This window comes from Leiobunum rupestre, chromosome 3, assembly GCF_980474605.1.
Source record: "Leiobunum rupestre chromosome 3, qqLeiRupe1.1.hap1, whole genome shotgun sequence".
NCBI classification, from domain to species: Eukaryota; Metazoa; Arthropoda; class Arachnida; order Opiliones; family Sclerosomatidae; genus Leiobunum; species Leiobunum rupestre.
Window position 1 is genome coordinate 41,020,099 of NC_143386.1, and position 17,904 is coordinate 41,038,002.

Genomic DNA, 17,904 nt, shown 5'->3' on the forward strand with positions numbered 1-17,904 from the left:
AAAAAATATCTAAAGTCATCCTCGTCAAAAACTACCGAAAAGGGAGTTTGCAGCGAAGAGCTTTATACAGGGGGAGAATAAAAAAAGCCGATACGAGCTAATGGTTTGTAGCCAATCTAAACGGGCAGGGAAAGAATCTAATAGCATCACGACGGATTCCTGCCTTCCATACCGACCACAGAGTCCCAATATTAAATTCTGAGCCGCTCCCCAGCCCCCGCCACATCCCTTCTATAGAAAACACTTATAGAGCAGGCGTTTATTGGTACGAGCCTTGCCACGGGGGCCGGCGGCGGGGGGGGGGGGGGGAGTATAAAAAATAAAATAAAAATGGGGGTTTGTAAGGAGCAGGGATAGGATGGGATGGGTGATATTGGCGGAGAAGGGGCAGAGACTAGCCCAATTCCTGGCACATCTTTCTCAATCATACATGGAGGGAATTTTTCTTTTTTTTATCTTTAGGAAAAATGTTATTCTACGCTCTCGCTGAAAGGAAACAATGTGGACGATGTCCTAATCGAGTTTCACAGCTTGCGATGACACTGCGCCAACTTCGGTGCGGTTCATTAATTGGAAATTGTAGAGTAGGTGCTGTTACGAATTACAAATTGTAGAATAGGCGCAGTTTATGAATTATAAATTGGAGAATAGGTTCATTTTATAAAACTAAAAATTGGAGAATAGGTTCAGTTTATAAAACTAAAAATTGGAGAATAGGTTCATTTTATAAAACTAAATATTGGAGAATAGGTGCAGTTTACGAATTAGGAATTGGAGAATAGGTTCAGTTTATAAAACTAAAAATTGGAGAATAGGTTCATTTTATAAAACTAAAAATTGGAGAAAATGTTCAGTTTATGAATTAGAAATTGGAGAATAGGTGGTGTTTATAAACTATAAATAGGAGAATAGGTGCAGTTTATGAATTAGGAATTGGAGAATAGGTTGTGTTTATAAACTATAAATTTGAGAATAGGTGCAGTTTATGAATTAGGAATTGGAGAATAGGTGGTGTTTATAAACTATAAATTGGAGAATAGGTGGTGTTTATAAACTATAAATTGGAGAATAGGTGCAGTTTATGAATTAGAAATTGGAGAATAGGTGGTGTTTATAAACTATAAATTGGAGAATAGGTGCAGTTTATGAATTAGGAATTGGGGCAGTTTACGAATTAGGAATTGGGGCAGTTTACGAATTAGGAATTGGAGAATAGGTGGTGTTTATAAACTAGAAATTGGAGAATAGGTGCAGTTTATGAATTGGGAATTGGAAAATAGGTTCAGTTTATAAAACTAAAAATTGGAGAATAGGTTTAGTTTATTAAACTAAAAATTGGAGAATAGGTTCAGTTTATAAAACTAACAATTGGGGAATAGGTTCAGTTTATAAAACTAAAAATTGGAGATTAGGTTCATTTTATAAAACTAAAAAATTGGAGAATAGGTTCAGTTTATAAAACTAAAAATTAGAGAATAGGTTCATTTTATAAAACTAAAAATTGGAGAATAGGTTCAGTTTATAAAACTAAAAATTGGAGAATAGGTTCATTTTATAAAACTAAAAATTGGAGAATAGGTGCAGTTTACGAATTAGGAATTGGAGAATAGGTTCAGTTTATAAAACTAAAAATTGGAGAATAGGTTCATTTTATAAAACTAAAAATTGGAGGAAAGGTTCAGTTTAGGAATTAGAAATTGGAGAATAGGTGTTGTTTATAAACTATAATAAGGAGAATAGGTGCAGTTTATGAATTAGGAATTGGAGCAGTTTACGAATTAGGAATTGGAGAATAGGTTCAGTTTATAAACTAGGGATTGGAGAATAGGTTCAGTTTATAAACTAGGGATTGGAGAATAGGTTCAGTTTATAAACTAGGGATTGGAGAATAGGTTCAGTTTATAAACTAGGGATTGGAGAATAGGTTCAGTTTATAAAACTAAAAATTGGAGAATAGGTTAAGTTTATAAAACTAAAAATTGGAGAATAGGTTCAGTTTATAAAACTAAAAATTGGAGAATAGGTTCATTTTATAAAACTAAAAATTGGAGAATAGGTGCAGTTTACGAATTAGGAATTGGAGAATAGGTTCAGTTTATAAAACTAAAAATTGGAGAATAGGTTCATTTTATAAAACTAAAAATTGGAGGAAAGGTTCAGTTTATGAATTAGAAATTGGAGAATAGGTGGTGTTTATAAACTATAAATAGGAGAATAGGTGCAGTTTATGAATTAGGAATTGGAGCAGTTTACGAATTAGGAATTGGAGAATAGGTGCAGTTTATAAACTAGGGATTGGAGAATTGGTGCAGTTTATAAAACTAGAAATTGGAGAATAGGTTCATTTTATAAAACTAAAAATTGGAGGAAAGGTTCAGTTTATGAATTAGAAATTGGAGAATAGGTGTTGTTTATAAACTATAAATAGGAGAATAGGTGCAGTTTATGAATTAGGAATTGGTGCAGTTTTTAAAACTAGAAATTGGAGAATACGTGCAGTTTATAAAACCATAAATTGGAGAATAGGTGCAGTTTATGAATTAGAAATTGGAGAATAGATGCAGTTTATAAAACTAGAAATTGGAGAATGGGTGCAGTTTATAAAACTAGAAATTGGAGAATAGGTGCAGTTTATGAATTAGAAATTGGATAATAGGAGCAGTTTATAAAAATAGGAATTGGAGAATAGGTGCAGTTTATAAAAATAGAATTTGGAGAATAGGTGCAGTTTATATTAATAGGAATTGGAGAATAGGTGCAGTTTATAAAACTTGAAATTGGATAATAGGTGCAGTTTATAAAAATAGGAATTGGAGAATAGGTGCAGTTTATATTAATAGGAATTGGAGAATAGGTGCAGTTTATAAAACTAGGAATTGGAGAATAGAGGATTTTAAATACGTGGTTAAATAGATAGCAGTAATCGCTGAAGACCAAATTGTAATATACGATGCTCCAATATCACCGATAACTCGAAATAGATGAATATACAATATCAACGATTTCTCGAGATTGAGAATAATCCAATATCAACGTTTACCTCGACATAGAATGTTACAACCGCACTTTAAAATTTGCCTTGCTCATGTATCATAGTCGAAATAGTTTTCTATAGGTAAAACCATCAATATTCTTAATTTTTAATACACTTTATTAATTTTAAGGTCTATGGTGCTGCTAAGGTATTCAGTATCTGTAACATACCTCCTTAACGTGTATTCTTTAAGAGAAGAACGTGTGATGTCGAAAAAGTATATTTTGGCTTTAGAAAATTTGGCGAAATAAAATAAAATTTCAATATACCTCGTTTATTTAATTATTATCTCAGGTCTCCCAGAGTACCTATAAGTTCTATAATTTTTTCTTATTTTTTCCTATATTTAAAAAATTGTACCTTTAAATCAATATAATTTTAAAAATTGTCATTAGATAGCTTTTGAAAAATGCCATTCTTATGGAATCTAATTTTTCAAAAAACCAAAACACTAAAATTATTTTCCTATTTTAATTTTGATAGACGTTTTAAGTAAACATTGATGCAATATTAAATGTGATAATAACCAATATCCTCATTTGGCTTAAGCCGCTAGGGACCCTAGAACAGCCTACACGGAGCAAGGTCAGATGGGCCCTAAAAAAAAACAAGCCTACGGGCCCGGTTGGTAGTTAATCCATCACTGATTGGGAACAACGCTAAAAATCACTGGAGTGGTTAGCACTTTCGCCTCGCATCAAGAGGAGCCGGGTTCGATCGCAGCTAGTGGCACTGGGTGAAAACTCGGAACAACTCCTTCCGCGTTGAGTTTGCAAATTCTCTCCCCACTGGTTAAGGGGGTTTTTCCCATCCATAGAAGCTTGTTGTGGGTTAGTTATTGTAGGGAGCTGTTGGCTCGCGTGGCATGGACGGCTAGCCACCACCCTCCTACGCATTGTAACCCGGCCACCTGAATTAATGGCTTTAAAAGTCGCTTGATTCTGTCTAAATATAAATAAATCCATTTTTGATAATAGTAAGGAAAAAAGCACCGCCTACGACGTACGCTAACACTATCCCTATTCCATAAGCTCTCTTCAGCCGGGGAGACTCACGCGAGAGTTAAGGTCCCTTAAAAAATAGCGATCGTACCCCCGGCGTTTGATCGAAGCCGCTCCGGGCTATAATAGGAGCGTATATTTCTTACACGATGCTCCGGGCTAAAAAAGGAAGGTCTCTTTCCAAAATACGGCCAAAAACGAGGTGGCGCGTCCTCAATAAAAACAGCAAACTCGCGCGCGAGATCGTCATATATTCCTCCTTCTCAAATCGGAAGTGAGCGGGTGGGACAATAATAAATCCCCAGAAACAAAAGAGATATATATCAACAACTAGTAGACGATACGGCTAACAAAATCAAAACAATCTCGACACGCGCGCCAGCCCACGGAGTTCTAAGGCGAAAATTCCCTAGCAGACGTCTTGTCTTGTTTATCTTTACTTACGCCGCTTCCACCCGCTCCCAGGAGAGTTTTTGAGAAAGAAAAAATATTTTCATGGATTTCAACTCCCTGAAGTTTTATTTTCCATTTATTTTTTTTCCTCCCAATTTTTTTTCTAAGGAAGAGTCCTGGGATTAAAGACGTTCCATTTTAGAGATTGGCTTTAGGAGTCCTCGCGATCTTCCGAGAAGTTTCGACTCTCTTTTCAAATAGTATCCGAAGCCGCGGAAAGATTTCGGAGGAGGCTTATACACGGTTAGTTTCCTACTTGGTAGTGTAGTGATAGGTGGTGGTGAGGGCACAGTTTGCGTCGCTCGATATTAGAGGGTAGCGATGGGAATCACGAGAGACCCTTTACTGGGAATATATTAGGACGTTGCCATAGTTTAATCACGTAAAGCAAAGGACACACAAGGGGAGAAAGATACAGTTCGAAACGGCCGGCTGAGGCTCTTCCCTCGGGTCCTCCCCTCCCTTCGACGCCGCTAACTAAAAATGAGACAACTAACTCCCTCTGGAGAGAACTCTAGGAAACGACAGTCGCGAATTATATTAATTGTTGTTAGATATTCTTCTTGGAATTTAGAGGGTAAATTTGGAAATATACACGAAGATTATAAGATCTCCTATGATAATTTGTAAAGTCGAGGATTTGTATTTCTTAGAAGTTTTAGACTACCAGAAGTATATAAAATATACCTTAGGAGAGGAAGTATCGATATTGCTAATGTTGATCAGAAATTTTGCGATTTGACACGAAATTATATCTCACCGAAAAGTGCCTCGAGCTTACGAAAATAGACTAGTAAAGAAATTTTATGCCAGTTTTTGTTTAATTTTCACGTGGAAGGTATTTTAAAAATGTGGGTTATTTAGCCTAGTTACTTGATATTTATGATAGTAGCGACATCTTACGGCTCATTTTTACAACTATCAACCTTTTTTCATTGGTCTATGAATGTCGGCTTCTTATGTTGTCATATTTTGTTTACGATATACATAAAATATCTCTTATCGTTTTACTATTATTAAATATAATTAATTTAAATTAATTTTGTTAAATGAGTGTCCAGGGTGGTTCAAAGTGTTGCGTTAAAGGTTGTTGAAGCTTTGTTTTTGCTAAACCTAAATCATCTTTGAAAATTACCTTCAAAGCAGACCTACATTGGAATGGAAGATACATTAATTTTAAGCCTTGTCCGAAAAACATTTTTAAATTTAGATTTGAATATTATCATACTTTTTTTATTCTAGTTGTTCTGTTCATCCTCAGGAACTACGTTTTTCTTATTTCAAAACCGATTTAATAATTAAAACTTCATAATTAAATAAATTAGTTTAAGGTGTGGAACCCTGAACCGCCACTTTGCCGAAACATTTTGTAAAAGTGTAAAAGGAGGATAATATGGGTTCTGCACAGACTCTCGTAATAGGCAAGCAGGTTCTCCTTTCCTACCCTGGCCAGGGCGTTAGGGGGGTAAGCGGGGCAAAAATACCCCGGGCCCGGGCCTCCGAAAGGGGCCCGCCGGCCCGGGTGCCTAACTAAAATATTCTGACTATTTCCAAAAAAAAACAAATTTTGGATTAAAACAATTTAAGGGGTGGGCCGGGGTCTGAGAACGCTTACCTGGGGCCCGAAATTCGTAGCGCCGACCCTGCCTACCCACAATTCCCTCGGAAGTTCGTTAAAAATATTTTAAATGGAAAGTGGTTTTCTTTATTAGCGTTGGGACCATTAAAAATGTCATACTTATCCTTGTTATATTACATATGATAAAAGTAATAATGTTTTTTTTAAATATTTATAAGAAACAAAATGGGTTTACAACTTTCGTAAAGGAGTAAAAAAGAGCCAGGATTAATAATTAGTAAAATATGATAAAAGAATTAATGAAGTTTACATTTCTAAGTCTTCTCAAAGGGCAAAATTTCGAAATATTTTTTAAAAGAGTAATAGCGGAATATTTATAAGAAACAAAAGGGGCTTACAACTTTCGTAAAGGATTAAAAAGATCTAGGATGAATAATTCTGAAACAGACTATTATTGGAAAGAGTTGCTTTTGAAAAGTAGGCCAGGGGGCAACGTCAGAGGCAATAATACAGCCCCCCGAACACGATAGAAGGGCCAAATCAAATCCCACCATAAGGGAGGAAGATCTTAAATAATTCAGAGAGTAGTTGGGTAAAAATGAAGTTATCGAGGAGGTACACCACGCTAAGAACTCCATTTGGGTTTATTCATTCGATTTATTCATAAGAATCTACTCCTTTTGAAACTAGGAGGGGGGCAGAGAGTGTGTGGGGGGGTCTGTGGGAAATGTGCAGGTGTGTGAAATTGGGTATTTTGCAAAAATGAGCTTCACCGGAGTTATTCGCTCCATTACCTCTCTCTCTCTCTCTCTCTCTCACACTTTCCCCCTCTCTCTCTCTCTCTCTCTCTCTCTCTCTCTCTCTCTCTCTCTCTCTCTCTCTCTCTCTCTCTCTCTCTCTCTCTCTCTCTCTCTCTCTCTCTCTCTCTCTCTCTCTCTCTCTCTCTCTCTCTCTCTCTCTCTCTCTCTCTCTCTCTCTCTCTCTCTCTCTCTCTCTCTCTCTCTCTCTCTCTCTCTCTCCCTCTCACTCTCTCTTTCTCTCTCACTCAGGTTCCAAATCGAAGGAAATCAAGGTTCGAGTCAATTTTAGGGAAAAACGTCACGACCGAATATACAGCCGCATAAGGGTCATTCCTGGAAAACGTAACGTCTTAAATAATAGTATTTTTTCCTCACTTGAGAAAGTATTCTTAAAACGATAAACGTTTACTCGTATATATAAACGGTATATAGAGAAACACGACTTTAAAATTCATTGTAAGACCTCATTTTACACACTTCACGGGGAAAAAAAGCTATTTCTACATTCCATTTTGACAGACGGATTTAGCTAAATTATAAACTGTTACTTCTCAAATTCCAAGAGAAGTTTTGGCAATTTAGCGAACAAAATTGGTCGTATCAGAAGCTTATAAGATCTCTTTTACGAAAGTAGTATCTATTCTGGAAAATGTGTTCAACTCATTACTTAATAATAATAATAATAATAATAATAATAACAATAATCAGCTAGGCTAATACCCAAGGCAGTAAGCACCACCTTAATGTACCGCGAATAACGATGTGAAACGTTGTCTTCTTCTCACTTATACTTATATTTTGGACTAGGTCAATGTTGACTAAATATATTAACTTAATTTTTCAATTTTAATTACATTAAATTTTATTTAAATATAATTTAATTCTGAAGGCATCGTCTTGTTAAAATACGTTCTACATCGAAAATGTGTGCTGTATACTGTATAGACCCTGATATAAAAATTTATTTGAAGAATTGAGAATGAGAAAATAGCTGAAAAATTTTAATTTTATGGATAAAATAAAAAAATTATGGATAAAATAAAAAAAAATTGTGCAAATTATAAATCTTTATGGATAAAATAAAATATATTGTGGATAAAATAAAAAAGTGTGAATTACAAATATTGTGGATAAAATAAAAACTTTGTGTAAAATATAAACTTTTATGGATAAAATAAAATAAAATATATTGTGAATAACATAAGAAAAATTAAGCATTAAATTAAAAATTAGAGTGACACAAACATATTATGGATAAAATAAAAAATTAGGATAAAATGAAATAAAATTATAGATCAAATAAAAAAATATGAATAAGATTAAAAAATTATAGGTAAAATAAAAAATGTGGATAAGATAAAAAATCATAGCGGCTATTCTTACGTCGCACACGATAGTTTTTTAAGGTTAAATATATAAGCGTTAAATATTTAGTACACGCTAAAAATATTTGAAACCCGGCAAAAATTGCAGACACATACGAAAGGGAATAAAAAATAAACATTATAAGGCTGGAGTCTAAATCCGTTTCTGGCGGCCAAATGAAGCCTTTGAAGTAGATCCTCTTCCAGTCTTATCTTTTCCGTAATACAATCTCCTTCTCGAGCCATGCAATGATGCAAATACATTTAACTGGCTTAAGGAGTCTTAAACGATCTCCCCAAGTAGACGGAGCATCGCTTACGGCCATATTTACAAGTACTTCAAAAGTTAAGCTAGTCTACCGTTTGAATATTTCATCTCTAAGAGAGAGCTAACTTATCCATTTTTCCCCAGGGTGTTAAATAATAACTTTCACAATGAAATTATTTAAAGAAGGACTCCGAGGGCGAGATGAAAATAAATTTACAATATACATTGTAATTCCAAGCTTTTATGGAGGGGGACCCGTCTAGGTGCGCTACTGAAATAGCCCGAAAACCTGCCTTTGGTCTGCCAGAATATTTAACGCAAACCCTCCTTTAAGTTCCTACCTCCTAGCGGGGAAAATTAGTTCTTAGGAAGTTAGAAATATTAGAATCAACGGTTATTTTGTTAAATAGTTAACTATCATAAGGTATTAATGCTACTTGACATAATAACGGGGTATTTTGAGAAGATTTTAGCTCTCATAAGTTAATAATACTACTTGACATAATTACGGTATATTTTGTGAAGTTTTTAGCTTTCATAAATTACTAGTACTAATTGACATAATAACGGGATATTTTGTGAAGCATTTAGCTCTCATAAGTTACAAATACTACTTATCATAATAACGGGGTATTTTGTGAAGTAATTAACTCTCATAAGTTACAAATACTACTTATCATAATAACGGGGTATTTTGTGAAGTATTTAACTCTCATAAGTTACAAATACTACTTCTCATAATAACGGGGTATTTTGTGAAGTATTTAACTCTCATAAGTTACAAATACTACTTCTCATAATAACGGGGTATTTTGTGAAGTATTTAACTCTCATAAGTTACAAATACTACTTCTCATAATAACGGGATATTTTGTGAAGTTTTTAGCTCTCATAAGTTACAAATACTACTTATCATAATAACGGGGTATTTTGTGAAGTATTTAACTCTCATAAGTTACAAATACTACTTCTCATAATAACGGGGTATTTTGTGAAGTATTTAACTCTCATAAGTTACAAATACTACTTCTCATAATAACGGGGTATTTTGTGAAGTATTTAACTCTCATAAGTTACAAATACTACTTCTCATAATAACGGGGTACTTTGTGAAGTATTTAACTCCCATAAGTTACAAATACTACTTCTCATAATAACGGGGTATTTTGTGAAATATTTAACTCTCATAAGTTACAAATACTACTTCTCATAATAACGGGATATTTTGTGAAGTTTTTAGCTCTCATAAGTTACAAATACTACTTGAAATAATGACGGGATATTTTGAGAAGATTTTAGGTCTCATAAGTTACTAATACTACTTGAGATAACGGAATTTTGTGTGAAGTATTTAGCTCTCTTAAGTAACAAATACTACTTCTCATAATTACGGTATATTTTGTGAAGTTTTTAGCTCTCAGTAAGTTACTAATACTACTTGACGCAATAACGGGATATTTTGTGAAGTATCTAGCTGTCACAAGTTACCAATACTACTATTCATATTTACGGAATATATTATGAAGTATTTGAGTCTAAAGGTACCAATACTACTATTCATATTTACGGAATATATTATGAAGTATTTGAGTCTAAAGGTACCAATACTACTATTCATATTTATGGAATATATTATGAAGTATGTAAGTCTTCAAGAATATAAAACATAATTAAGGGATATTTTATAAAATATTTAGTTACCAATGCGACTGAACGTAATTATAGCTTCGGGTTGGACTTTATTTAGCAAAGTAAATGCAGTATGAGTGCGTTCAATAAACCTCCCAAATGACGAAGAATCGCCGATAAACAGCTCTAAATTGGCCAAACGTGGCCGCAAAACACAAAACCCCAATCAATAGCCGCAAACAATTACGTCAACCTTTCACGGTCCGCTCGCTTCACGCGGAAAAGATTCCCGTGGGACAAAATTAAGGTACCTAAAAAAACCGACACCCTCGCTCGTAATTACAATAAATTGACGCGCCCTTCAAAGCGGCGGTTCCGGGCGTCACACAACACCCATCAAAACACCCCCCCCCCCCTATATAATCACCACGCACTAAAACAAAACTTTACCACCAATCGGTCAAAGAGGGGGAGGAGGAGGGCGTAAGTCGGGCAGTAGCATTCGGGATCAACTTCGTAGTCCAAGCGTCCCTTTTCTAAATCCAATATAAACGAACCGGGGTATTAAGGCTGGATTACAGTGAACCGCGATCCTTTTGCTAAATTAGGCGCTGCCTCTCTTTTTGCCACTCGCGCTATCGGAATATACAAAGTCGGCGGGGAGCTACCCGTCAGCCACCGTCGCTGGAGGGCGCGCGCGCGCTCTGCCCGTTTCTGCCCGCTAGATGGCGCTTCGTCTGACTGGTCACTGGCCTCGATACCAGAGAGCTCCGCTCGGCTCTTCTTCGCAATTTGGCGACGGACGAAGCAGGCAGTAACTAGACCTGGGTCAGGATAGGAACCGTTCAGTCGACGGGCTGACGTCGAAGAAGACGGTTGTAGCGAGGACATCGAGTTTTCCATATAGAGACGTATAGACATCTCGTTGTATCTTCGGGTTCCATTCACGTGTGTTTTTTTGCCAAAGTATAATGATTCGCGCGTTTCGTCTACGATTTTAAAAGGACAACGGTCGACGCAGCGCGGACTGCTATCGACGAATCTTTCGCCTCTCAGCTTGTTGCCAAATAAACACATTGCTTGAGACAGTTTTGAATGCCAAGATGTGGTTGAATGTGGTACGTCGAGTGGATCGTCTGGGTCTTCTGTTTTTACTCCTCGTTGGTGAGTTCCATTTTTAAGCCCTGTTTTTTTCGAGCATGTTATACGTTACATTTGTACCGATTTTGGGTAAGTTATCTTTGGTAGTAAAGCGTGGATAAAGTGCGTTAAGCAAAAATTCAAAATCGGCTTACGTTTAAATATAATTACTTGTCACGAGTAGCGTATAATGTCAAATTCAGCAAGTTTACCCAGCGTAAGCGGAAAATATCTGCTTGGAACAGTTCGACGCGGAAAATTAAATTTTTCAGATTTTCCGTATTATTATACGCTATTTTCAAGCGTCAAAATAGGAAGAAATTATATAATTTTTTCTCGTGTACCTTTAAGATTAGGAGATTTTCATAGCCTTTTATAAATATTATTTGTTAGTTAAGAACCTTTTATAATAGCACCTAATATAAATTTTAATTATTTGATAAAATATTGTCACAATTTATAAGCGCAATCGGTTTTAAAGAGTCTTTAAAAAAATGCAATCGTGGCCCCTGGAAGGCGACTAACCTAAAAGTCCTCGTGTATAGCTGGTCAAAGGATGATCGTTTCCAGGCGTACAGCTAATTTGTTCTTTCTGTTATATTTTTTGTCAAGATCAGTTTTAATTTAAGAGATTATTATCATAATGGTCTTAAAATGGGCAAAATAACTGCTTTAGGTTAATCAGAAGTGTATTTAAGTTTTTTATCTTTGTGCTATATGTGTATTTTGTGAAGCCTTTTATGTTTAAATATAAGCCTAAATTAAGTAACTTTCATATAAAAATATTACATTTTTAATCTTTTAAATATTCATTTAAAATTTACTTTCTTGAATGATAAAAGACATTACACCCCATTAATGTAATAGAAAAACCAATATTGAGAATTTTCCAATAAACCCAAAATAAAAGAGACAGTATCTTCTTATACGACTCCACCAAAAATTCAAATCGATATTTTTTCCCCTGAGGGGGTCCTAAAGGTAAGAGGAATAACGATACTGTAGTTTGCCGAAAAATACTTCGTAACTCGAGCCTTCAATCGTGTACCTGGGCCATTTCAACAGTCAACGAGAAATAGATTATAAATACATGGATTTTCCATCATATACCAAGACAATATACGTATAAGAAATGTCATTTTAAATAAATAAACTATGATATCCTCTCATACAGGGTTCATACAACATTTGGAAAATTAATTTCCCTGATATTTCCAGGTGCTAAAGCACCGTACGTTTTCGTTTAATCGAAAAAATTATATATAATTATTGAGGCGCTTCCAGACTCAAACGAATTTCCTTGATTTATCCAGGTTTTCGTTAAATATTTAAAATTTCCCTGATATCTCCCTGATTTTTTCGAAAGAATCTGTTTCACTGATATTTCCAGGTTTTCCAGGTTCTCCAGGTTTGTATGAACCCTGTGATAGACGGGAAAAAGCTTGTACGTCTAAAAACTAGACTGTCATCTAAGCCAATAATATCAGTCGGTTTCGTGTCCTCGAAACGAAGGAATTAGATATTAAAGTTATAAAAAGACATCGTGGAAAAATCGAATTTTTTTAACAGATCCATTTTTTATTATTTAATTAAAAATTTATTCGCGAGGTGGTTTCGGGCAAGATGAAACAAAAAGGTGGGGCGGGTTTTCCGATTTATGAGGGTAAATGATACCGTCCAAATTTGCATATATGCAAAAGAAGGCGCCGTTTTCATTGAAATTAAGCAGAACGTTATGATCGTAAAATAAAAATAAAAAAATGAGATGGGAAATTCGAGAGCTTCATTTTGTAAGCAAAACAAACAACTGGGTTTATGGTCAAGAAGAAGTAGCCGACAGCCAAAATGAAACCTTGCCAGAATTTGCTCGACTAAGATATAATAAATATATTTTCCATTTAAAAATTTTAGAGACTTCCGAAAATAGCATCAGTCGAAGGGATTTTATTTAAAGAAACCTTGTTCACGGGTTATGACGTAAATTACGTCACTTCCAACTCTGTGACGTCATCAACTTTATAGATGGAGAAAGGGAAATTAGCGAAGTTAATTTTGAAAAATCACTCACAAGTATGACATAAAGGTATTTTCTTTAAAGAAACCTTGTTCACGGGTTATAACGTAAATTACGTCACTTCCAACTCCGTGACGTCATCAACTTTAAAGATGGAGAAAGGGAAGTTAGTGAAGTTAGTTTTGAAAAATCACTCACAAGTATGACATAAAGGTATTTTCTTTAAAGAAGCCTTTTCACTGAATTGACGTAAATTACGTAAATGTTTTTACTACGTCACTAAATATAGTAATTAAATTTTGGAATTCGAATTCCACGTGCTAAACGCGCGTGCCAATTAAGTAGTAAAAAGCTTAAAATCGTGACGTGGGGAAAAAAATTTACACCTTTAAATTTTTATTTTATTTTATGGAAACACCTTTTGTGTGTCACTCAAATATTAATAAGTGTATAAATGTTATACTGAGTCATACTTATGAATGATTACGTTACGTATGATAACGCGGTATATAAAATACAAAAATGTACTCCAAATATTTCTACCGTTTCAAAATTAAATTCTATGTTTTTAAAAAAAAGAACTCGCACTTATTTTCGCAACTAACGCAATCGCTTTTGCAAACGTACAAACTCCCCCGATGTTTTTATATTATCTATCGAGCCAAACAATTAGACGAACCCGGGGATAATTAATTACCTTTAATACCAGGATACCACCATCATCACGAAGGGGGTAGGGGGTAACCAGCCCCAGAACCAAGCCCCAATCAGTCTAATTGGTTAATTTGAACCACGTGACGGAATACTTTGCGAGAAGGCTTCTAGGTCGTAATGTTCTTATCATCAGCTAGATTGAATTTTACAGAACGCGGACAGCGGCAGAGGGAAAGGGGTGAATTAGAGGCCTAGCCTCGTTTCAAACTCGTTTATTATACGAAGGACTATCATTTGCCCCTCCTCCCCAAGCAGGCCTATAGCTTAGCCTTGCTAATGGATAATATTGCAATAATTATCGGAGCGCCAATCTAGTTTTAAAACACTATACGCCATGCAAATACACTATACATGTAGAAGCGGTTCTATTTCCAAGAAGCTTAGCTAAGGCTAATTTAAATACTATGTATTTTATCTTGTATATTAAACATTATATTTTAAATATATTTAGCGGAGAAGATATATATACATTCTATAATATTTATTGTATTATATTATATACATAATAATATATTAATAGAAGTCTATAATAAGAGAAGCCAATGTAAAACTTTTGAAACGTCTTAATATTTTCGACAAGGAGAATAGGAGAAATTAACACAACCTAGGACTAGCGTGAGCGCTATATTTAGTCTTTGTAACGAAAATGTAGTTTGCTCTCCAAAACGTCGCGTCGGTTGGCAAACCTGAAACGTAGGTATAGATCATCCTTGGTTTAAAAGTTTAAACGCGAAAGGCGGGCAAGGCTTAAGGTTTTTCAACGCGTATTGAGAAAATTATACGGAGGTATCACCTTCAGAGTCACGATTATTGTTCATTAGTATGCATATTTATGATAGAAAATAATAGTTTTGACATTTATTACCTTTATAATGTAGAAATTACCAAGTTCAATCAAAACGAGGCGAGTCTCTCAAAATTTAAAATCCCTAGCAAAATCCTATGGGAATTATACCAAAGAGTATAAAAACTACGTAACCTAGAGATATAATGACGGTCGAAAGCAGTAAAGGAAGTTGTAGCAACCGGGGGGGAAGTCACTCAGTGAATTTGCACTTCAAATATCGGTACCGCAGCGCCACTACGGCAGTTTTAAGTGGCAATCATTTTGATTTAGTTCAACATTCTGGAAAATTCCTTAAGGAATTGGTTAGCTTTAGGACTTGGCAACGTTAGAGAACAAACGACTTATTCTTCACTTTTTGAAAATAAACACCGAAACAACGAATCCACAAATTCTAACTAAAAAAATCATGAAACAGTAACCAATTACTGTCACTTTTTTTGAATTGACAGATATTAGACAATTAAATATCCAAAATGCCAAATTTAGCACCTCCGCAACACCGTAACTGCCATTTTTCTCCGGTTTTATTATTTATTGTACTAAATACTGCCGTAGTGGCGCTGCGGTACCGAAATTTGAAGCGCAAATTCACTGAGTGCCTTCCCCCCCGGTCGCTACAACTTCCTTTACTGCTTTCGACCGTCATTATATCTCTAGGTTACGTAGTTTTTATACTCTTTGATTATACGAGCTAAAATGTAAAGAATCGTCTGAATTTTTAAAATGTTTTCTCCGCTACTGCTCGCGTATGAATAGACGGGCTATCCAATCAATCCGATGTTAGAAATTTTGTACATCTGATTTCAGATTTCAAGTGATTTCAATATTTAATTGATTAAAGTTATTAAAGCTACTAAATTTACGTGATTTCACAGCTGATTTGTACACCTGAAGTTAATCGGTATGAATATATCGAGAGGACTATATTTTCTGGCCACATATCGCTTTAAGAAATTTGTATCCCTCTGAATACCTCTAGTTCGAAAACGAGTCGTTTCACGATTTTGGGCGAGTTAGAGGCTTCTCTTTTTATAGGCATTATTATATACGTAATATCATAAAAAACATAATACAATAAGTATGACAATTAACGAGATTTACAACCAAACTGATTTTCATTGTTATTTCGTAATCAAGATGCTTTCTCAGCGCAGAGCCCTCTAGTGTCTAAAATACGCGAGACTTCCGCTAAGCCGAAACATCTGGTTTCCAATAGATAGGCGGAATATTCAGCTAAAATGATAAAAATTGAAAAAGTTTTTCTCGGCGCCACGAGCTCATGTTTTTTTTTACAACGCGTGATTCGCACGCGGGCTTCAAAACCAAGCCGAAGCCCCTCGCGACTCCAGAACGTGCTCTCCGATATTAGGCTTAAATTTTTATCAAAACGTAGTCATCCAAAACGGTAAGTCGTGAGTCCAAGTCACAGCTTGAAGAGAGTATCAGTGCCGAAAAAAGGTTCGGTTAGAAAATTAGCATTAAAGCAATAGGAAGTGTTATACTTATTTATTGTAAGTTACTTATGATAATATATATATTACGCATAATTATATACATTATAAACATTATGTAGTATATTATATACATAATATTTATTACGCATTATATTATATATATTTAGCAGAGAAGACATCGAAGAGGAAGATTTTAAGGCAAAGATAAATAACAATCTTTGTTTAACAAAAATATTAAAACTGAAATATTTACCCAAGTTTCACGAGCTTTTCGCAAAACCCCGAGTAGATGCCCGATTTAAATCCGCGTACGTATTGACGTCACTAGATGAACCAAAGCCTTCGACAACGCTCGCCAATTACCTTGACGAAAGCATCGTAGCAGTCTGTACGTTTCCCCGTTCATAACTTGGAACGCGTTAATCTGCGCGGATTGCGGAACTAGGATTTTCCATTAATTCTAATGCTACGGCCTACCTTAAGCGATAATTTGCCATTTTCTCTACCGAATAGTCAGGCCTTCGAGTCGGGCCAAACTTATTATTAAACGAATTTGGGCGCTCGCTTGGGCCATTCTATCCGCATGCAAAGTAGCGCACCGGCTCCCTAATTGCGTGGCCGTGTTCAACAAGCCACCCCAAACCCGCTCAGGACGGACGGACTGACTCGGAAGATGGGAACGTTCGCCTCTCCGAATTGAGCGAAAGGGGGCTGAAAAACAGACTGCCGCCTTCCTTAATAATATCACTTTAACCTAGTTTCTTCTAAGAAACAATATTGTTGCGAGTCCGAATTAAATAACTGGTATTTTCGAGGGCTTATCGAGTCTTTTTCGCGAAAAGAATAACTCGTCCCGGGTGTGCGCTTTTCACCGGAAATTATACCTATTACTAGGACTGATTTTATCTATGCGAAGTGGGCGAGGTTTACCGAGAGTTTATCGGATCTGTTCGTGAAAGAATCCCGGGTTTTCGCTTTTCACTGGAACTTATACCTATTACTAGGACTGATTTTGTCTAAACTAAGTGGGCGAGGTTTACCGAGAGTTTATCGGATCAGTTCGTGAAAAGAATTCCGGGTTCACTGGAGCTTATACTTATTACTAGGATTTATTTTATCGATAAAAGAGGTTTACTTATTATCGACTAAAATGTGGAATAGGCCTAGATATAGTAAACATTAACTGATTTGAAGGTAACTTTGGACATAACTATAACTATTCAGGTATATTAGGTCATGTTGTAGTCCTGGGCCTTGGGATATTTGAGGTCACATTGACTAGGCTAGTAGCGCTTGACACTAACAGCAATGACATACGAGGGTCTTCTAAGCTTTAAAAGTGTGTGACACTTTTTATGACTAGAAAGGAATTAATAGAATTGTAATCCATTTAATTTTTTTAACGTAACATTGAGAAATAAAAGTGTCGACATTGATAGAAATAAAGTTAATTGCATTTTAATGAAAAATATTTGGGGATGTGGTGCTACTTATTACTTATATGACTAATTAAAATCAAAGAGTGAAAGATATTGTCCCTTTGGGGAATCGAGTGGCATGGCTCTCCGGTTAAAGAAATTGTTCTTCTTACGACTGTTGTTGAATCT

At 35.3% G+C, this 17,904-nt stretch overlaps 1 protein-coding gene across 7 annotated transcripts in view; it reads left to right on the top strand.

Moving 5' to 3' along the window:
- LOC149951791 (cell adhesion molecule Dscam1-like) overlaps nucleotides 1-17,904 on the top strand; it is a 228,817-nt gene that overhangs the window by 20,638 nt on the left and 190,275 nt on the right. For 6 of the 7 annotated variants that reach the window (XM_090168207.1, XM_090168208.1, XM_090168210.1 and 3 more), the window contains exon 1: nucleotides 11,213-11,292. The exons of the other annotated variant lie outside the window; for it this stretch is intronic. In XM_090168207.1, the coding sequence (XP_090024333.1) occupies nucleotides 11,232-11,292 (61 nt within the window). In that variant the 5' untranslated portion in view covers nucleotides 11,213-11,231. Of the gene's footprint in view, nucleotides 1-11,212; nucleotides 11,293-17,904 lie in introns of those variants that run through there. 7 annotated transcript variants of the gene reach the window in all.